Below are 23261 nucleotides of genomic sequence, written 5' to 3' on the forward strand. Positions count from 1 at the left end.
AAGGGCTGGCAATCTTGAAACATCCACCAGCTGTTTGTAGAATAAGTCATCCACCTCTTCATCCTGGTCGGATGGTCTATAGCAGACTCCCATCAAGATGTCAGCCTTGTTGGCCTTCCCCCTGATTCTTACCCATAGGCACTCAACCATATTGTCACTAACCTCAAGTTCTACAGAGTCAAGAGATTCCCTAAGATAAAGAGCCACCCCTCCACCTTTCCTACCTTGCCTATCCCTTCTGAAGAGGATGTAGCCATCCACTGCAGGACTCCAGTTATGCCAGTCATCCCACCACATTTCCATGATGGCAACTGCGTCATAGCTTTCCTGTTGCATGATGGCTTCCAGCTCCTCTTGTTTGTTACCCATACTGCATGCATTGGTGTACATATACTTCAGCTGGGCTGCTGATTTCACCCCTAACTCTGGCTTACCACCCTTCATCTCTGGAGAGCCTGGTTTCATCCCTTTCCCCCTTCAAACCTAGTTTAAAGTCCTCTTGATCAGCCCTGCCAACTCATAGGTTCTTTTGCCCTTGCAAAAGATAGATGAAGCCCATCTGACTCAAGTAGGCCTGGTGCCCTAAAAATTGCCTCATGATCAAAAAAAAACAAAATTCCACTGATGGCACCAGTCCTTAGGTGACTTATTGATAACATGGGCTTTCCTGTTCCTTTCATCATTCATCCCTGCTACTGCAGGAACTGAGCAGAATACCACCTGCACTCCTGTCCCATCAACCAATCGACCCAGAGCCTTGAAGTCCTTTTTAATTACCCTGGTACCCTTCTTATCAACCTCATCACTGCCAACTTGGACAACCAGCAGTGGGTAATAATCAGAGGGTTGAATTAGCTCAGGGAGTCTCCTGGTAATATCCCTTACCTGGGCCCCAAGGAGGCAGCATATTTCCCTGTCGGATGGGTCCGGTTGGCATACAGGGTCCTCAGTTCCCCTCAGAAGGGAGTCACCTACTACAACTACCCTTCCTTTTTTCTTAATAGCTGTGGTTGTGATCCGTCTAGTAGATGGAGTGCAACTGGGAGACTCTCCAGACAGATTTTTTTCTCTAGTGTCCTCTGCCTGACTCTGTAGATCCAGGGCCTCATATATGTATTCTGTAAGTGCAGCTGGGAAGGTGATGGGGGTCAGGAGGGGATTCTTTTACCTCTCTGAGCAGGGACCCATTTCCATTACCTCCTATCTACTACATCTCCTCCTTCTGCCTGATGGCAAGAGGGACAGGGCTTCTCTCACTCCTGCTGAGTTTCTCTCAGGGTTGGAAGAGTGTAATTCCACCAGTCTATTTCCCTTTCACTCTCCCTAATACTTCTTAGCCTTTCTACTTCTTCCTTAAGCTTTGCCAGTAGACAGAGCAGATCATTCACCCATTCACACTGCACACAGGTGTCTTTTGCACTGTCCTCTGGTACCAACACCAGGCTCAGACACTCCCAGCAGCCAGTGATCTGGACAGCTGCATGCTTTTTGGGGGGTTCTGTCTGTGTCACCACATTCCTGCTGGCAGCAGCAGTAATGGCTTTTGACTGTCTGGAAACAATTGTTGGATCTAGTCAAGTTGGAGGAAAAAAAAAACAAACCACCCCACCACATCCACACCTAACACACAACCCACCACCAGGAGCCAGGAGGGTGGCTGCGTCCTTTCTGCTCACCCTGCCTGCTCAAACTGCCATGCCACACCCTCACTGACATGCCACACCCCTGTTCACCACGGTTCGGGGTCACTCATGCTCCCTATAGCCATTTAAATCTTCCACAAATGGTCCTGGCAACACCCCTTGCTCACCTGACTGGATCTGCTGCTCCAGCTGGATCCCTACAAATCTATGGGGCCTGATGGGATTCATCCCAGAATCCTGAAAGAGCTGGCTGATGTCACTGCAAAACCTCTCTCGATGATTTTTGAGTAGTCTTGGGAATCCAGAGCAGTCCCAGTTGACTGGAAGCTGGTGAACATTGTCCTGATTTTCAAGGAAGACCCTGGAAACTACAGGCCTGTCAGTCTCACTTCAGTGCCTGGTAAAGTTATGCAGATTATTCTGGGAGGTATTGAAAAACACCTGAAAGACAACACATTCATCAGTCACAGCCAGCACAGCTTCATGAGAGGAAAGTCCTGCTTATCAAACCTGATTTCCTTTTAAGACAAGGTTCCCCACCTGGTTGATCAAGGGAAGCCAGTTGATGTAATCTTTTTGGATTTCAGTAAAGCTTTTGATACTGTCTCTCCCAGGATCCTTCTGGACAAACTGTCCAGCCCACAGCTGGATAAGCACATCATGCGATGGGTGAGCAATTGGCTGATGGGTCAAGCACAGAGGGTAATAGTGACTGGGGTAACATCAGACTGGTGACCTGTCACTAGTGGGGTTCCGCAGGGCTCCCTCTTAGGCCCTGTGCTCTTCAACATCTTCGTAAATTACTTGGATGCAGGACTGGAGGGGATATTAAGCAAGTTTACAGATGACACAAAACTGGGAGGAACTACTGACTCCCTTGAAGGCAGGGAGGCCCTGCAGAAAGACCTCAAAAATTAGAGGGCTGGGCAACCACCAACAATATGGAGTTCAACAAGGGCAAGTTCCAGATTCTGCCCCTGGGATGGGGCAACCCCAGATGTATGGACAGACTGGGGGAATGGGAGGCTGGAGAGCAGTGCTGCTACAAAGCCTTCAGCCTTTCCTTTTTACCATAAGGATCCACTGCCATAAAACAGTGGTCCACACCTTATGTGGACTCAACCACTAAGAGGAAAGGGCATAAAAGCTCCTAGTGAAATGCAGAAAAGGCTAAAAAATTTAGAATGTATAGGTGGTAGCACAAAAGAGGAATGAATACAACCACAGTGACATTATAACTGAACTAAACCAAATATGAATTCAAGCAGCATGAAACCACTATGAACATTCATTAATAGAAACTGCAACCTTAGAGATAAGAAATGGCACGCCTAGAGACAGTGATGAAGAACCAGAAGACACCAGACCCTACTATTACTACTGGTCTGAACTGTTGCATGATGGGTGGGGAATTAAGATTGTTAAGGGTATAATTGCCCAGGGATTTTTTTGTTCAAGGTCCCTCTTGGAAGCATCCAGCTTAAGCTGTAGTGCTACTAATAGAAAGGACTGCATAGAAGAAGGTCCTTTTGGCTTATTGATTCAGCAGAAACCTAGAGTTGAACCCTATTATGGTGGTTAGCACATGTAATTTCCATAACAGAATAAGGGCAGTCAAATATTGCCAGTACTCTGTTACAAGCAATCTGCACGTACCTGTTGGCTCATTTATGAAACTGGTAAACATAAAGACTTTAAATCTGGGTAAAAACGACGGTGTTTAATCTTACCCTAATGATGAATTTAATTGCATTTTTCTTTCATGTTCAGAAAGCAGCTCTCTCCCTCCCAAGGGCAGAACAGCCGAGGCCATTCCTCCATACAGCCGTCCTACCGAGAGGAATGGGCACCCGCCGGCGCCGGGGCTCCCACCGCAGCTCAGGGCCGAGACTGTACGAAATGACCGTCGGAGCTGCCAGTTCTCGCGGCTGCCCCAACCCGCGTGGGCACTGCCTGCTCCCCTGCGGAGAGAGCCAGCGACACGGCGATGTGCCAATCCTGGGGGAAGTAGCCCGCCTGCCCCCAGGCCCGCCCCAGCTTCTCACGGCGGCGTCACCCACCTCCAACGACCGCTCTCTGCCTGCAGCCATACGGTGCTGACACACGCACACATCCCAGACTACAACTCTCAGAATGCTCCGAGCAGTCGAACCGTACCCCTTCCCCCTCCGCACCCTGTCGTGTGAAAGGTGACCCTACCGTCACTTCCGCACGCGGTGCAGGCCAGGAGTGCGAGTAGCGATTGGCCGGCGCCTGTCCCGCTTTTCAACGTCTTAGGAAGCAGGAAACGGTAATAGCAGAGAGAGCGCGGCAGGACGAAGGAGCTCCTCACGGTGAGTTACTCAGCGAAACTGCCTCCAGGGTGCGACCCGGCCGGGAATTGAAAAGGAATGTATTTAATGCGCGATTTGATGACGTAATAACGACTAATAAGGTGGCGGTGTTGCTGAACGTACGTTCGGGCCAGCACTGGTCGGGTCCCCTTCTCGGGAGTGCCCTCGTGTGATACTCGCACCTGCCGGCGGTCGCCCACACCACTCTCGGAGTGCGAGTGCCCGTACCCAACAAGCCCTCAGCACTAATGAAACCTTCTGACGCTCCTGGGACTCGGCGGGCTCTCATTTGCTTCTCCACCTGGGCCGGGCTCTGCCGCCGCCTTACGATTGGCGGGGTTCGCGCTGATTACCGCCAGCGCCCGCCAGTGGGGCTGTGGTTGACCACGGGGTGCGCGGGGCTCTGAGGGGCTTTGACGGGGTTGGGCCTCGGCCTCGCTTTCGAGAGCTCCGCGGAGACTCGAGCCGGTGGGTTTTAGCGGCAGGTCGCAGTTCCGCCTCGCAGCCGCTATGAACAACTGGAGGCCTCTCGTGCCCCTTGGCAGCGCCACACCTAGCTTGTGCCCTGCCCTGCTCGTCGGGGCATGGGTGCCTGGGTCGCTTCAGAGATAGTGAGGCCTTGTGTGCGATTGAGAGGGAACTGAGGGGCTGGCTCATGTCCTTGCGCTGTGGCTGTTATTTTTGCAGAAAAATACATAGCAAATTGCACAAGTAGTTCTCGTGTCTGTGTTATCTTGAAGCAACCACTGCTGTTACCCTCCAAACACCCCTCATTCTCCTTTCCTGATGTGGCTACAATGACATGGCAGTGGTTTGACCAGTGCTCAGTCTGCTGTTATGTGTTGCCTGCTCTGCCTGCCTGCATTTGTGTATGATCCATTTAGACAAATATCTTTTTCCTGAAATAACAGGAGTTCCTGTTGAAGTCCAGGAGTTTGGAAATAATAAAATGGCTTAATTGAGGTAGATTTATAAGAACAGATCTGCTGATTGCATGCATATTGTGTGAGATGCATCTAGTGTCAGAAGTTAATAAGGTAAAGTCAGAAGTCAACTGGGTCTGCTGAAAAATCCAGGTAAATAACTGAATTAATCCAGTTTTCATCATTCATATATGAGCCTGTCAACTTGGATCACTTCTGTCTGCCTTTCTTGGCTTCTTGTTTTTTTCCTGAGGACTGTGCATTTCACTTCTTGCTCCAAAGTAGTTATGCTCTCATTGAACATATACTGTTCTGTTGGGCTTTTTTCTGCAATATTACAGAGTTTAAAATGAGAAGAGTCAATGGATGCTGCAACTGTATTTAGATGTGTGATAAATTCACGCTTTTTTACTAGTTTTGTGTTAATTTGGGACAATAAATTACCTATCGTAAGTCAGTTTTTTATTTGTGATTTTTAGTGTTCTGAGAGACTGAAACTTTTTAAAATTTCTTAGATTGGGGGGGCTTGCTCTGTTATTTTGGAGGGGGATGTAAGATCTCCCTACAAGCATGCAATTTGGAAGTAAATTCGGGATAGGTGGAAATGATGAGATTTGAGGTTGAAATTTTTATTGGTTTAACTTTTAGGGAATTGTGTTTTTAACTGCAAGTCATATATCCTTGTACAATGTGTCAAAAATGGGCAAGAAAAAATTAAGCAGTGAAGTAAAATGGCTGACACCTTTCCACATGAGACTTTATGGAACAATGGATGGAAGAAAGATGCTGATCATCTGTCTTAGACATATCATTACAGATGAGGTGAAGGCAGCAGCATTCTCTTCCTTCAACCTCACTTTCTCCCTTGCCCTCACGAGATCCCGATATGTATTTCAGCATCTTCCTGGCAAAGCAGTGATAGCAGATAGAACTAAACTTCCATAAGCAGTTGCTTCGGCTCTTCTTTTTTCCATCTCTTGGCAAAATAATTTCTCCATGGGACAGTTTTTCTGAGATGCAAAAAAGAGTGTGTTTTGTGGTAAAAATAGGAATTCCACAGTTTCCTTCACTTGATGTCTGTTAGTCATAAAACAATAACTTTGCTTTTATCATAGCCAGGTAATTCTTCTCCAGTATGTGTTTGTTGGAAATGAGGTAGGATTTACGCAGCTGCACAGGGGAGTTAGCAAACATGGTGGCATCAGCTCAGGACTTTTCAATTCCAATCATGTACAGAAGATCTGCACAAGTTAGGGAGCACCTGTTATCTAGTTTCTTCTGAAATAAAGACAAGATAAAATACAATACAAATTTAGCTATGTTAGTAAAATTTAGCTATGTTAAGTGTGACTTTGCAAGATTGTAACTGCTTGAAAGAAGGTTGCTGCCCAAATTGTGGGCAATTAAGATAAAGCTAGCTTATGTAAACAAAAGGGACTGTCAGGGAAAGCAGGAAAGACTTTTAGCATGTAGCATGGCAAGGGAGACAGAAGAGGGGTGGGGGAAACCTAAGCTGTTTGAAATGATAAAACTTTATGTAACTATAGTAATAAGAATAGGAGTTAGGCAACCAAATGTCTATTTAGATAAGGCAGACTTTGTAAAGAGTGTATGTGATAGATAATTTTGAAACTCACTCCTTCAAATGTATAAAAAGCTGTTGTGTTTCTTTTCTCGGTGGAATGCACAGGGAGGGGCAAAACCCCCTGCATCTCCCCATAATAAAAGTGTGCTTTACACATCATTTAAGGATTTCTTTGAATCACTTCTAGCACTCTAAAGAAAACTGCTTCTTTGCCACACCAGAATTTTCCATCTCTATATTCAATGTTTGGCTTGATACTAGCTGCTCCCCTGACTTTCTTTTGTCCATACTAAGTAAAACAATAAAGGAATTTGAGACGTACCCTTCACTCATTCAAGCCCAATGACCATCTCTTAGAAACCATATGTTCTTCAAAGTGAGTTGCACTATGAAAACAAAGTTTCTGCATTAATGTGACTTTGAAATGTCTTTGCTTTATCTGTGGCATTCTCAGTGTGAGAGCCATGTGAATGTGGAAGTTGAAGATGAGTGTTGCTGCACAGATCTGAAGTCATTTTGCCCAGAGTTAATTTGTGAAATGCTTTCATTGAAGCACTTGGACTCTCTCCAGAGATTCTTTTGCATCAGCAGCACACCAACATCTGTGTCTCATCCACAGGCACAGACTTCTGCTAAACCTTTTCAGGTTTGAGGATCTCTGCAACTCCCACCCCCAGCTATGTTTGTTGTACAAGTAAGGGAGAAAAAACCATGAGATTACAAGCATACATATCTCTTAAAAGGTTTGCAAAGAATGTTTCACCTTGTAGGGGGAGAAGTGTAAGAAGGCTGAGTAAATAAGAAGCTCTTTGTTCTTGGGTGTGACAACACATTAAATCCCTGGCAACTCCTATGTACCCAAAAACTGAAAAATACTGTTTTATTACATCCTTATTTAAAGGAACTAAACGTCTTGTGTTTCCTATATACGAAATGTGACAAGTATGAAAATGTCCAGAACCATTCTTTCACAAAGAGGATTGGTAGAATTGCAAGAAGTAACTATAAAGATTCTGACATTATGCTGCTGAGATGTAGAATAGTTAGCAGTGGAGATGTTACAGTATTTGCTTTGAGGGAGGTGGGTCCCTACTGAATCTGTAGAATGTAGAAATGCACTTACCCACTTTGACTGTTTTTTCATGTGTATAAATAAGGCCATGCTTCATTAACTGTTTCCTACCTGTCAGCTAAAATCAGGTAAACCTGTTACCAAGACAGTTTGGTGTTCCTATTGGCTTTTTAGTCCCTGAAAAGTGCTAGTTAGTTCATGTTTGTATACTAACCTGACTGTGCATAGTACTTTCTAAATGGCACAGTATTCTTACTGTCCTACCACATCTTTTGCAGATTAATCCTTTTGCCATGGAAGCCGAAGAAATGATGGAATGTATCCAGGAATTCCCTGAACACTATAAAGTTATTTTGGATAGACTAAATGAACAACGTGAACAGGACCAGTTTACAGATATCACTCTGATTGTCGATGGTATGTATACTCCCGAGAACCAGTTGATATCTAGAGAATTCTGAAAACTGTTCTGGGAAGCTGTTGGGTTTGTCACAGGTCAGCTGTCAAACTTGCCCGCTAACAAATTCTTGGCTCTGTATTGATGTGTGAATTGTTTACAGAGTTTCATTTATTAATCTTGGGCTGAACAGTCTCCAGCAGTGATTAATAATTTTTCTTCTGTTTTTCATATAATCCCAAAATGGTTTGGATTGGAAGGGACCTTAAAGCTCATCATTCCACCCTCTGACATGGGCAGGGACACCTTCCACTAGACCAGGTTGCTCCAAACCCTGTCCAACCTGGCTTTGAACACTTCCAGGGATGGGGCAGCCACAGCTTCTCTGGGCAACCTGTGCCAGGGCCTCACCACCCTCACAGGGAAGAATTTCTTTCTAATCTAAATCTCTCCTCTTTTATTTTAAAACCACTCCTCCTGGTCCTATCACTATCTGCCCATGTAAAAAGTCATTCTCTTTTTTATAGGCCCCCTTTAGCCACTGGAAGGTGCTCTAAGTTGTCCCCAGTGTCTTCTCCAGGCTGAATAGCCCCATCTCTCTCTCTCAGCCTGTCTTCATAGGAGAGGTGCTGCAGCCCTCTGATCATCTCTGTGGCCTCCTCTGGACCTGCTATAACAGATCCACATCTTTCCTGTGCTGAGGACTCCAGACCTGGATGCAGTGCTGGTGGGGTTTCATGAGAACAGAGTAGAGGCGGAGAATAGGGAGCCCCTTCCAAACAAGGGGCTAAATATTTTCAGATAGAAACCCACTTTGAAATGGCTATATTTAATGTGTTGTCTAAGGATTTCCAAAACATTGTAAAAATATCTTTCCCTAACTTGAACTGATTGTTTGCATGCAGAGAACTTGTACAAATATTGGTTGATTATTTAAAAAAAAAAAGACTGCCTTCTTGCTTCTCTGGTATCTGCCTACTATTTTAATATATAGTTTAAATAGGGTAGAACAACTCACTTTTTCTATGAATTCTAAAGACATAAGTATTAGTGTAAAAGGAAGATGGAGATATAAATACTCATTATTTCATTCAAAAAGGTGGTGTCTGATAGAACACCTAAGATTGCTTCTTATCCCGAACATGTCTTAGAATGGATGAGCACTTCAAGGAAGATAGGCAGTGTCCACTAGGACAGACCTAGCTAAAGGAGTACCATCTGATCCTTAAAAGGAGAGCTAGACTTTACTTGAAAGAAAAGGGTCCTACAGAGCCTGGATTAGAAAAAGGTAAGCAAATGAAGAAAACATTACTCTTTAGAATCATTGTAGTTTCACTCACAATGCTTGCACAAAACTTAGCCTGAATGTTTGTTCCTGCTCTAGTATTACAAAATCCACATGTTGAGCTCAAAACTGTTTTCTTGTGCAGCTGTGTAGTTCTAATCCATGTTGCTTCTTTTACCTCTGTCCCATGGAGCCTTCAGAGTGTTCATGCCCACACCAGGGAGAAGGCAACACAGTGATGAGGAATACACAGTCTAGAAAACAGGAAGAACACAGCAGAACTACTTTTTTCTGCAGGGATCTTTATGCTGGCAGAAGTGATGATTAAATACATCCATATGTAAGAGCAGCAAAAACTAAGGAGAACTTGGATAAAACCTGAGAGCTGAGCCAAAGACATATGGGAAAAAGTTTCAACAGGATCTTCCCACAATTGACATATCTGAAAAGAGAAAGACTAGAGTGAGTCCTTCAGCTCATTGAATTGCAGAGCTTCAACAAGGTCAGTGATGTCAGCAAGGATCTGCATAAGATGGGACAGGCTAGCTGCAGTGGTATCCCATGTTACAAGGAGACATACTAAGTGACTATGTACTGCTGGAATAGATTTGTAGACTGGGTGATCCTGCAGCTGTTCTCTTCTCTGCATCTGTACTTATTCTGCACTATGAGTAAAGAAGGTGTTATCCTAAACCAAATTTTTTGTCTGTCTTTGTAGGTCACCATTTCAAAGCTCATAAGGCTGTTCTTGCTGCCTGTAGCCAGTTCTTCTACAAATTCTTCCAAGATTTCACTCAGGAGCCCTTGGTGGAAATTGAAGGTAGTCTGATTCATGCAAATAAAAACCTTCAGAGTTGTGTGCCCAAGCTCAAAATTAATGTAGTATTCCTGGTATGGGCTTCAATGCATACTTGATCATATTGATTAGCTCTTTAAATATCAGCTCTTGAGTTGTTCTGAGGTTGTGTTGTGGTTTAACTCTGGCTGGCAACTAAACACCACAGAGCCAGGCTTACTCATTTTCCACCAGTGGAATGGGGGGGGAGAATCAGAAGGGTAAAAGTGAGAAAGTAACTCGTGGGTCGAGATTAAACCAGTTTCATAATTACAAAGAAATAATAACTTTGTAAACATTATAAGTAAAAGAGAAAAGAGAGAGGAAAAAACCTAAGGAAGACAAGTGATGCAAAGGAAAACAGTTGCTTGCTACCAACTGACTGATGCCCAGCCAAGTCCCCTAGCAGTGGCCCCTCCACCTGCCCCCCACCCCCGCTTTATATGCTGAACGTGATGTCGTATGGTCTGGAATATCCCTTGGGTCAGTTGGGATCACCTGTCCTGGCTGTGTCTCCTCCCAACCTCCCACGTACCCCCAGCCCCTCACTGGCAGGGCGGTGTGAGAATCAGAAAAGGCCTTAGCTCTGCTAAGCAGTAACTGAAACATCAGTGTGTTATCAACACTGCTTCATTATAGGAAGGACATCAACCTGTTGGAGCTAGTCCAGAGGAGGCTACCAAGTTCATTAGAGGGATGGAGCACCTCTTCTACAAGGAAAGGCTGAGAGAACTGGGTTTGTTCAGCCTGGAAAAGAGAAGGCTTTGGGGTGACCTAATTGCAACCTTCCTGAAGGGAGCCTACAAGAAAGATCGAGAGAGACTATTTACAAGGACCTGGAATGACAGGACAAGGGGCATTGGCTTCAAACTGGCAGACAGTAGGTTTAGATTAGATATTAGGAAGACATTCTTTACTGTGAGGGTGGTGAGGCACTGGCACAGTGTTACAACCTGCCCTGCCAAGCAGGAGTAACTTTTGTTTTATTATTATATCCCTAGGTCATCAGTGTTTGCATATATATATATATGACTTATTTTAGAATAATTTGGTTGCAAAGGAAAACAGGTATGTAGCCATTTTGGTTGTAATATAGCCACCCAAGAAAATGTGCAAGGGAAAAGAGAGAAAGAAAGAGAGGAAAGAACAAGAGTTAAAAGAAAGAAAGAGAAGAATAAATGTTACAGTCACCACTCAAAGGTCTCTGGTGAACTTGGTTGCTGTTGTCACTGGTGTCTTGGTCTGTTGGGGAGTGATGGGGGAAAGAAGCCCACAAAACACAGAATTCAGTGGGTTTATATACCCTCAGAAACCCTCCTGGTCCTGCCCCATGTGTGTGGGGAGCCGCTTTTGCAGAGGCTGAAAGCACTGGTTTTTGCAAAGTCATTTAGGCTTGGGGATGAGGGTGCTTCAAAGGCACCCCTACTAAGAGGCCTCCTCAGGGTAGTGATGGATGTGTGTGCACATGGCCCCTTTGACATGGCCTGGCCCATAGGAGATAAATATCACATACCCAGAGAGTGCCACTGGTCTCCTTTAGATAGGCATCACACACCCAAGACTTTGCCCCTAGGGCCTTCTCCCCTCAGCCTTATCTTCAGTCCCCTGGAAAGGGAATTGCACAGCTCACTCCAATAGCAATGTTTTAAGGCGATTAAAAAAGTCCAGTTCCTCACACACAGGTTGCCCAGAGAAGTTGTAGACTCTTCATTCCTGGAAGTGTCCAAAGCCAGTTTGGATGGGGCTTGGAGCAACCTGGTCTAGTGAAAGGTGTCCCTGCCCATGGCAGGGGGTGTGAACTAGATGATCTTTAAGATCCTTTCCAACCCAAACCATTCTATGATTCAGCACAAATCCAAAACATAGCCCCATGCTAGCTACTATGAAGAAATTTAACTCTGTCCCAACCAAAACCAGTACAGGTAGTTATTGCCACTGGAAAATACTTCCTCTGAAGAAAAATTGAAAAGATACCTTGGCTGCGGTGCAAGAACAGGATAGATGTGGAGCTATACCTGCCTGGTAGGCAAGGAGCAATTTCCTGGAGCATTTCAGCTTCTGGTAGCTTGCTACTCAGAGCTCTCTTGAGAGAGATCATATTTTTATGTTTAAATATGAACTTTTTATTATTTTATGCAAGTAACTTTTTGTCCATCTTATTCTTCTTTTTATCTTTGTCATGGAATGACTCTAGTTCTTCCAGATTCATGTGTTTCTATGGTAGACTTTTTATTCAAATGGGAGCCTTTCAAGGGTGACATCTTCATGAAACTGGTTCCTGGAGTACTGTGAGCAGGCAAGTGTGCAAGACTGAGGAATTGCTAAGAGAGACTGTTTTTCTTGCTTGTAAACAGGTGTAAGTAACATAGCATTTCGTCACCTAATTGAGTTCACCTATACAGCAAAACTAATGGTCCAAGGTGAGGAAGAAGCAAATGATGTTTGGAAAGCAGCTGAGTATCTACAGATGTTAGAAGCGATCAAAGCACTTGAAATCAGGTAAACACATAAGCCTCTTTTTCTTCCCAACCCTGAAATGGAGAGTCTTAAGAATCCTTTTACGAGAGCTGACTGCCAGTATTTTGCAGTGCTCTTCTTTATCCTAGAACCTCCTAAACTTGTGTGGTATTGTATACTCTTGTACTATAAGATATGGGTCAGAATTATACAGGCTAAAAAAATGAATGTCACATTCTTTGGGCTAGAACTTGATGACAAGTGACATGGATGTAAATGTTGCAGACATTGTAGGGCTGTGACTTCATGATAACTAATACCAGGCCTCTATACTATCTGACTACCCACACCTGATTGACAGCTGGCTGTACAGTGACAATGTCTCTCAGGTTATTAGACCACATTAACAAGTTTGCGCTGGTGTTTTGATTTCATGCAGATTTCTGCTTTCCAGAGAATAGGAAGTGATTTTAAAACTTGTTGCAAAATTAATCTCTCAAACTTCTTGAACAAATGTAATTGTTATAATTGGTTTCATATAGGATCAGTACTTAATCAAATGTTGCTGTAGCACCTTTTATCCAGTACTGTACAAGAAACAGTACAAGGAACTGCAATCCATTACCAAACTCCAACCTGAGAAAAGCTGGTGCCATTCCCATAATGCTGTTTTTCTTCCCCTTCCTTCCCTTTCACAAAGTGCTGTCATGTTCTCATTCCTTCCGTATGCTACACTGTTCTTCTGTCATGAAGCAGAGGAAATGGCAATAAATACCTGCCAGCATTATGGTTATCCTTGCTTTCTCTTCTAAATCTGCTGAAAGGTCTTTGTGTTCAGGTTAAGGAAAGACTGTTGTTTCTTCTTTATCTCCCCTTAGGCACACTAAGCTAAGGAGAGTGGCACTGACACAGAGTTCCTCTGGGAGTCAAACAAACAAAACCTCCATGACATGGTACCCTGGAAACTTGGTTTTCAACATCATTGTTTTTTTGTGTTTTTTTGAATCAAGTTATTCTGTTGATGGGTAGCAGAGCTGAATAAGTATGTTGGGGTTTTTTTAAGAGGAAAGATAGGATTGTGCATTTCTAGTTCTACAACCCCACCAACACCCTTTTTCGACATTATTAAGATTAAACATGGTATTGTTGCCTTAAGATAATGGGAACCAAAAATAGACTCACCAGGCAATCATTAGTAGAGATAAGGTAGAGAGCAGTTTTAATAGACGGCCTTCAACCACAGGGAGTACAGAGACACGCGTACCACATGTCCAGGGGTTACACAATTTATGGTACAGTCCATCCAATCCCTGATCTATCCGACTGCCAGTTCTGCCCCCCCGGAAATTGAGTCAGGGGTCCTGAGACCCCCCTTCCTCATCTTCCTCTTTGTCTCAGCATGTCCAGTCCTTGGAGCTCCTCCAAGGTTCCGGGTTTTGAAGGTTACTTTGTCTATTGGTGTATCTTGTTGTTCAAACCAGGGTGCAAATGTTCTTAAACAGAATCAAGACCTACCTTGAGGGAAGTCTAAACAAACTAAAGGAATTTAGGAAGTTCAATATGAAATGGGGTAATAGGGTTGGGGTATGTGTAAACTACTGTGCTAAAGTGTGACAGTCTACAGCTACTTCTAAAATCTACAAAAAACTAAAAATCAAAAAAATCCATAGGCATCAGTATCACCAAAAGAACTTTTTTTTCATTCAGGGAAAAGCAGACCTTTGCTGTCTGCTTGAGAAATTTCAGACCCTTGAAATTGAAAACCTATGTTCTAATTGGTATCACTTTGAGTCTGTGTACACTGGTAGAGCTGTTGAACCAGGATTCATATCAGTCCATCAAGCTAAACTGTCTAGTCTGCAATTAATTCCCACTACTGTATAATGTTATGCAGTTTGTTCGTTATGCATCACTAGTAGATGCTGAAATTCTTATGTTACAAGGAAATAAATGTCTGGCTTAACACACACATGTTGAAGCCAGTTTATTCTTAGAGTTATTTCCATTGTTTGTAGATTTTTGGTCAGGTGTTTTTGGTTAGAAAAACAAACTTGAGTACTACCTGTCAGTCTCAGTTTTCTCCTTCATGGTAGGAAGGGGACAAATTGCAGTACAGTGCCCCTATCTGAGGTTTGAACGAAAGGGGTAAGCTTCAGAAACTTCAGCTAAAGTAGATGTTATTATAGAACTAACCATTTGTGTAACGCATCAAAGAGTTGCACAGCACATAATCTAGACTTAAAAGAAAACAAACAATGATTATTCCTTGAATTACAGTGTGTTGTATGTGTGTATCCCCATTCAGTTTCACACCTGAGCCACACAATGTACTCAAGGACAGCAGTCTCCTCTTTACTGAGCAGATTATTATTTTGGTACGTGATCCTGGAGCTCCTTGCAGTAATGTGCAAAGTAATTGTCACCTTCTAAGCATCAGAAATCCATCCTAGATGAAACTATAACTTTAGCTACTCTGTCTTCCTGTGTCTGAATATAGTTAGGTGCAGTTTAATAAGCTGTATCCTGCATTAGGTCATTAGCTACACATCTTTGCCATGTGACATACAGATACTGGAGAAAAACCTTATCACTCCTATTACTAGAAAACCTGAAAGTGATAGGGAGTAGACTACATAAAAAAAATTATCAGGCTGCAAAGGAAGATAAAAGCACAAATTACTCTTGTAAACCTGATTTGAGGGGAAGGTAGCCACTCATTTTCAAAACTGATAATCAATAGTAAAACCTCCAGCATGTAATCCATGCTGTGGATTATCATGAGTGTGAGACTTGAAATCATTGGCCCACTTACCTCTGTCTGTGTTTGAGATGGGATGCTATCTCTGACATCTTGGAGGAAGAGGGTTGTGTGTTTATGGTGCAAGGAAAAGAGGAACAGAGCTAAGAACTGTGTTTAAGCCTAGATAAATTAAACTAAAATACTCCTTCCACATCCCAGTGGCTTTTCTTTTTTATTACAATTGTTAGCTGTGTGTTTTCTTGAAGTACAAGATGTTATAATAATCGTTTGAAGTCACAACTGTAGTGTTTTCTAAGAAGCTGTAAGTGCTGCAGGCAATTGCATACACTCCAGAGTTAAGAAGTGAATAGTGTAGGAAGAACTTGAGTCTTATTTCTGAGTACACAGGCCAAAGAACTCCTTCCTTTGGAGAAGTTCTTTCCTAGTACAGAATTTCACAAGTTTCTTAGATAGACCTATGTCATTAGGCTAACTGACCTTTCTTCTTGAATAGGTGCTTTGTATCATTCAAGTGGAGCTATTTAAAACACTTGAATAACCCTATGTTAAAGGCTCCACAGCTTTAACTGTGCTATTCTACAGCTCTAAGGTGTATAGATTAAGGACAAATTAGCTTCTGAAATGGGTGCAGGTTATGTGGTCATTCATAATTCATCTTCTTTGAGAAACAGCTAGCTAGTATTTAATGCAGAAGCTCAGCATCAGGCAGGAATTGTTATGTAAGTGCTTATAGATCTTAACTATGTTTATGCAAATGTTTTGCAGGAACAAAGAAAATTCATCACCATTAGAATCAAATCAAAGGCAAGGTAAAAATAAAGCAAAAAAGAGGAAGATAGCTGAAACCTCTAATGTTATCACAGAAACACTGCCATCTGCAGAATCGGAGCCTGTTGAAATTGATGTTGAGATTGCTGAAAGGATGATTGAAGTAGAAGATAACAGCATTGAAACACTTGAAGTAGCTTCTGCAGAGCAATCTATAAAGTACATACATACAATGGGTACATCAGATGAATCTGCTTTGGCTCTTTTGGCTGATATCACCAGTAAGTATCGTCAAGGAGAGACAAAATGCCAGATCCAAGAAGAAGGTGGCAGTGCAACTGATCCCTCATGCAAACAGGTAGAAGATATTGAAATTGTGGAACTTCAGCTGTCCCACGTGAAGAATTTATTCCACTGTGAAAAATGTAACCGTTCATTTAAATTGTTTTACCATTTTAAGGAACACATGAAAACACACTCTACTGAGAGTTACAAGTGTGACATATGCAATAAAAAGTACCTACGAGAGAGTGCTTTGAAACAACATCTCACCTGTTACCACCTTGATGAAGGTGGTGCTAGCAAGAAGCAAAGACCTGGCAAAAAAATACATATATGCCAGTACTGTGATAAGCAGTTTGATCACTTCGGTCATTTTAAAGAGCACCTCCGAAAGCACACAGGTAAGAGCACTCCTATAGTCCTGTACTTGTGGCTTTGACTCTAGTATTTTGGAGGTTTGCATGTTTTGGGGAAATAGAGAATATTCTGAAGAAAATGCATGAGTTCTGAGTGCTAGAAATACTTGGCTTCTAGTTGCAACTAAACTGCTGGTTTGTTTTTTTAATTTTATTTTTTTGTTTTACATTGATAAAAACTTTGAGGGATTGAGGTGGTTATAAATGGATGCCTAAAACCAGAAAGCACTAATGAAACTTCTCTCTTAAGTCTATTAAATCTTAAAATATTTCTTTCAAAATAATTTCTGAAAGCATGTTTTTTTTTTCAAAAGTGCCAAACTGAGGAGCCATTCTTATGTTCACAATTCTACTAGTAAATGTTTCTGTTGAAATATGATCTGAACCGTGAGCTTCTCAGTGGAATATACATTTTAAAGGGTTTCTTTAACAGAACTTATGAACAAATGCCTGTTAATGCATTAGGCATAAAATACCCCCTTGCTCTTGACATCTCATTTATTATTGCATTTTCTTTGTTAATTAACACAACAAAAAATTTCTAGTGACTATAGTAGACTTTTGTTACTGTAAAATCTGCCTCTTTGAAATCTGGACGGCATCTTTTGAGTACAAAATTACTTGTGCTTCTTCTATATAATATGGGAGGTTAAGATGCTATTTCTTCATCTCACTGAAAAGTCTGTACTATCTGAATCGGTACTGAACATTATATAGATAGCTCTCTGAATGTAAAATATATGTTGTCCTGATCTTTCAGATGTTTTTGTGTAATATGTCAGTCACGAGTCATCAATAAGAATTTAATAGAGGGTAGCAGTCTTATTTCTTTTGCAACTTGTTGTTGCGAAAGCCTTTTAATTTGAACTTCTTTGCATCTGTATATGGGACTGCTGAGTATTGATATATGACACGGTATCCAATCCATTCCAAATAGCCCCTTAAAAGTAGCATTTATGAAAAATCTGGCAAATCCTTATCCTCTATGAAACAGGGAGTGTTTCTCCATTATGACCAAGCCAAATACAAACTACCTAACAAAAGTCTTTTCCGAGAAAAGTTTGTGGAGGATTAACAGAATAAACTAAATATAACAGTATGTTGGTTGCTGTTGTGACAAAGGATTTTGGGGATGAAGCAACTTAGCATATTACAGGAGATGCAGAGTACTTTCTAAATATTTATTGATGCAAGTATCACACATGGAATCTAATTACTTCCACTTCCAGTGATGTGCTCCAAGCAGCCAAATTAATCAACCCATGTCTGAAAACTCTGTAATTGAAGTAATTTGTATGCAGATTATGCAAACTTATTGGGAAAAATTAATCAAGGTCTTTTCCATTCTTCATGAATCTAAAATTTGTTTCACAGGAAACATACTTTGAACTGCAAATAACAACTTCCATAGGAGTGAATAAATGGACTCTATTTGCATACCTTGAATAAGTGATCCCAAGAAGTTCATTTGATAAATGCCTACCTTTGTGTTTGTGGGGGAGAAAAAAAGAAAGAAAACAAACAAACAAACAAACAACCTTTACTATTTCTCTCTAAACCAAATCTAAATAATGATTTGGCAACTTTATGGTTATGGTTGAATTCCCTAGTATTTCTTATATATTGAGCAAATAAAAGTCACTGTGTTGTTAAGAATGTCTTTGGGTTAAAAAATATTTATTTTGGGCAGTCCCCTTCCTGTGGCTACAGGATTATAAAGGACCACACAATATTGGACTATCTTAGATCAGAATTTCTGTCCTAAAGTTACTTATGATTGGCAAGTGAAATCTCACCTGTTCTCATAAATGAAAAAAAAATTAATTGTTAGATCAGGCCAAGAACCTCCCTCATTAGTCTCATCTGAGATTTTATAAACTCATAGTTGAATGACACCCAGGAAAGAGAAGCAAGTTGTCACCTTTAGCAGAGGAGTTTATTCCCCAGCTTGCCAGTGCGCATCTCAAGCTACAGGCAGGTTGATACATTCTCTGTGTTTTCCATTGCTGCTGTGACCTGCACAGCTGAGGTCACAGCATTGATTTACACTGTGCAAGAAGTCACACAATGGTTTTTTTGACCTTTGGATATTGCCACTGTTGGTTTTGATTTGTCAGTTTCAGATAATTTGAGCAGAATATGTTGAAGATTGTTGAAGAATTTGAGTAAGAATAGAATAAATCAGTCCTTAACTGGGCAGTGCCTTGCTTCAAGTAACTCCTTAAATGTGACCAGATCACGGGGCGGGTGAAGGTTTGTGGTGTGAGTTTTGTCCTGTAGTATTCATAGAATCATAGAATGGTTTGGGTTGAAAGGGACCTTAAAGCTCATCTTTTTCCACCCCCTGCCACCGGCAGGGACACCTTCCACTAGACCAGGTTGCTCCAAGCCCTGTCCAACCTGGCCTTGAACACTTCCAGGGATGGGACATCCACAGCCTCTCTGGGCAACCTGTGCTAGGGCTTCACCACCCTCACAGGGAAGAATTTTTTCCTAATATCTAATCTAAACCTACTCTCTGTCCGTTTGAAGCTTCTCCACCTTCTTATTGTCCATTGCTACCACTTTGTTTATCGGGGGTGTAACACCTTTTTTCACCTTCCATTTTCTGGCTGACATACCTGTAGAAACCCTTCCTGTTATTCTTTGCATCCCTTGCCAAGTTTAGCTCCAACTTTGCCTTGGCCTGCCTTGACCCCATCCCTACACAACCAAACTTCATCTCTATACTCTTCCCAGGATACCTGTCCTTGCTTCCCCTGCCTGTGCATTTCCTTCTTGCTCTTTAGTTTGACCAGCAGGTCCCTACTCAGCTACGCTGGTCTCTTGCCTTCCTTGCCTGATTTCTTGCTCCTGGGGCTCACCTCCTGAGGTATTCTCTTTGCTCACCAATATACTTAGGCCAAGTGCCAGGTCCTGCACTTTGGCCACAACAACCTCATGCAGCACTACAGGTTGGAGACAGAGTGGCTGGAGAGTGGCCAGGCAGAAAGGGTCCTGGGGGTTCTGATTGACAGGAAGCTGAACATGAGCCAGCAGTGTGCCCAGGTGGCCAAGGAGGCCAATGACAGCCTGGCCTGTATCAGGAATAGCATGGCCAGCAGGAGCAGGAAAGTGATTCTTCCCCTGTACTCGGCACTGGTGAGGCATTGACTTGTGGAAACAAACCCCAAAACTCGCAAAGAGTATTGAAACAGGTATGTTTATTCAGAGCAACAGGTACATGGGGGATAATTCCTCCAATCACACACACCCATTGCCTTTGTTCAACTCTTTATGCAGTATAATGTTACATATGCATTAGTTGTATTACATATACATTAGTTGTGTTACATATGCATTAGCTGTGTCAGCAAATTTCAGAAAAGTGGGAGGGGAAATCGTTAACTTACTCCACTCCTATAACTCCACCTTGGAACGCCCCCTTGGGGTTTTCTTTCGGGGGTCTTTGGGGGTCTTTTGGATGAAGTAAGAAGTCTTCCTCAACTTGAACTTTTTACCTTTGCTAAGAACTACTGAGTTGGCACTGTCCAATTAAAACTGGTATCTTCTCCAGGAGCTTTTCTTTATCAACTTTCAAGGTCCCTTTCTCACGAGCTTCAAAGTCCCTTATCGAAACTCTAAGGTTTTCTGTTCCCACTAAAGTCTTCATTATAAAATTAACTATATCCAGTCTGTGAGTTAACAAAAGCAAGCAAGGCCCTATCTATTCTATCTAAACATTAACCAGTACTCAACTAAGGCTACAATCTTGTATTATTGCTTTATATTTTGATCACCCTTTATCAGCACCACCTCAAGTACTGTGTCCAGTTCTGGGCCCCTCAATTCAGGTAGGATATTGAGGTGCTGGAGCATGTCCAAAGAAGGGCAATGAGGCTAGTGAAGGGTCTGGAGCACAAGTCTTATGGGGAGTGGCTGAGGGAGCTGTGGTTGTTCAACCTGGAAAAGAAGAGGCTCAGGGGAGACCTTATCACTGTCTACAACTACCTAAAAGGAGGTTGTAGCCAGGTGGGTATCAGTCTCTTCTCCCAGGCAACCAGCAGTAGTACAAGAGGGCATAGTCTTAAGCTACTCCAGGCAAAGTTTAGATTGGACATTAGGAAGAAATTCTTCACAGAGAGAGTGATTGGGCATTGGAACGGGCTGCCCAGGGAGGTGGTGGAGTCACTGTCCCTGGAGGTGTTTAAGAAGAGACTGGATGTGGCACTTAGCGCCATGGTCTAGTAGACAAGGTGGTGTTGGGTCAAAGGTTGGACTTGATGATCTCAAAACTGTTTTCCAATGTAGCTGATTCTGTGATTCTGTATTTGATTGCTCATGCAATGTCTGTGATGTTTGATCTACGAGACAGATGGTGGTTCAAGCATCCTCTGCATTACCTGTACAACAGTTTCCAAAAACATAGCCTTTTATAACCATTAAGGGGACTGTTCTATCCATTTAACATTTTTCTGTGGCCTTTAGGTGTATAAGCAAGAATCATAGGCTACTTGTGGATTTCTTTTTTTTGTACTTTAATTTCCTTGAATTTCATTGTGTTTGTGTATGATAAAATTAGTAAACAGAGACAGCAGTTGTTCTTTATTACTATTTGATGATGGTAATAATAATATACTACTTCGAATTAAAGTTTTGGGGATTGGTTTAGTTTTTTTAATACCAATGCATTATTACTTCCTGGTCATTCAGTGTCAACTTCTTTTTATGGAGCTTAGTTTCAGCTCTCTCTCTCATTGTTCTTAAAAATACAACTTTGTATTATTTAAATGCCTCCTTCTTTAATGTGTCACTTTGTATATACTAATGTTGAGCCTTTAAATTATTATCAGGTGAAAAGAGAGAAATAGCTGCTATTTCTTTAAGATATTTCATCAGAATAATAACCTAACTTTCATAAAAACCTGAATATACCTTAAATGACACTGGGAATTATGTTACATTATTGTGTGTATGGTTTTTGTTTTGATTTGTTTGGTTTATTTTGTTTTGGTTTTATAAATGAGAGGTATGACTCCACATTAGGTTTTTGCCATTTTATTTACATAAAGTTAAATAGAATGTCTTTCTTCTCTAGAATAGTCCAGTTGGCCACATCTTTACAGCATATTTATCAACCTACACAAAAGGAAGAGCTGACCAAAAACTGGCTGGTTTTATACACTTACAAATCCTTGTGTCTGTCTTAACAGGTGAAAAACCATTTGAATGTCCAAACTGCCATGAGCGTTTTGCTAGGAATAGTACACTCAAATGTCACCTGACGGCCTGTCAGTCTGGAGCTGGAGCTAAAAAGGGAAGAAAGAAGCTGTATGAATGTCAGGTGGGTAATAGGAGTAGCAGAGTCTGAGGCTAGATACCTCCTTCCTGTGCTGAGGGAATGTGAGAGTACTGAGCAGGAAAGGCAACAAAAATGGACTTATGTCTCCAAGAACTATTTTTAGTAAAATAAATTATAAAGGTTGCCTTCAAACACAGTATGAGGGTAAATTCTTATATCTAAGTAGTTCCATTTAAAATATTAAATTACTGATATGGAGCTTCATAATACTTAGTTATGATGCCAAAAGCAGCATAAAATAACTGCTCAGAGACAGTTTTGGGTCTTTAAGCAGCAAAGGTATTTATTTCGAGCAACGTTGGGGTGCTAGCCAGCTCGCGCTGGACAAACTAGCTTTCAGTGAAAAGTCAGGTAATTTATACAGTTTTGGTGAGAGATTACAGTATTTTATATGAATATTTATTCAAATTACATCATCTAGTTATTCATATTAGGTGGGGTTCAGGCAGAGTTTGAGGTGGAGTCATCCTTTTGGGTAGATTCCTGGGGGTCGTTCCTGTTTCTTCGGCCTCGTGAGGGTCATTTTCTCTGTTCCTCATCGTCATGAACTTTTCAACTCTTCCTGACTATGTGCGAAAGTCTTACTAAAAAACCCCTTTACTCAGCCCTTCATCCCCCAAATGTCCATCCTATCTAATTTATGACTACTAGGCCAAACTTTTTGTCATCTTTCATTAGGATAGAGCATACCAGGCACGAACAGGCCTCTCGGAACCTGGTACCTTCTCTCTCTTAACTAATCTCATAACACACGCTCTCTGTCACTTTAACCTAAATGCAGCATTCCTCAAAGTGGGGTCTGTGAGCCTCTCCTCAGAGTAGGATTCTAGCATCTAAAAATCCTTGCTCTGTTTCATTTCCCCCCTTTTCTCAGGACTTACAAATTATCTTGTCAAGTTCTAAAGACAAAGGGTTTTGGTAAACGAATGTCATTCCCCACATTGTTTGTGTTTTCTTCATGATAATGCTCAACTTATACCACAGGTAGATGTTCAAGAAAGATAATGTGATCATTCCTCCCAATATGACTAGCATGGGATGTATTAGAAAATTAAACACTTGCGTTGCCTTAGGAGAGTATCCTATCAGGATGTCCCACCAATGATGTTCTCCGATTCGTTCTGCATCAGCTAAAATAGATTTTATATTTTCGGAGTCATGTT

At 42.0% G+C, this 23261-nt stretch overlaps 1 protein-coding gene across 1 annotated transcript; it reads left to right on the forward strand.

Moving 5' to 3' along the window:
* The first annotated feature begins 4910 nt into the window (after positions 1-4910).
* LOC126652221 (zinc finger protein 131-like) lies at positions 4911-22107 on the forward strand. The gene is made up of 7 exons (XM_050338891.1): positions 4911-5052; positions 7835-7973; positions 9957-10058; positions 12428-12572; positions 13409-13483; positions 16057-16742; positions 21950-22107. The coding sequence occupies exons 2-7, from the start codon at positions 7850-7852 to the stop codon at positions 22105-22107; spliced, it is 1290 nt and encodes a 429-aa protein (XP_050194848.1). The 5' UTR covers positions 4911-5052; positions 7835-7849.
* The last annotated feature ends 1154 nt before the right edge of the window (positions 22108-23261 follow it).

This window comes from Myiozetetes cayanensis, unplaced genomic scaffold (assembly GCF_022539395.1).
Source record: "Myiozetetes cayanensis isolate MyiCay16 unplaced genomic scaffold, myiCay2020 scf70, whole genome shotgun sequence".
NCBI lineage: Eukaryota > Metazoa > Chordata > Aves > Passeriformes > Tyrannidae > Myiozetetes > Myiozetetes cayanensis.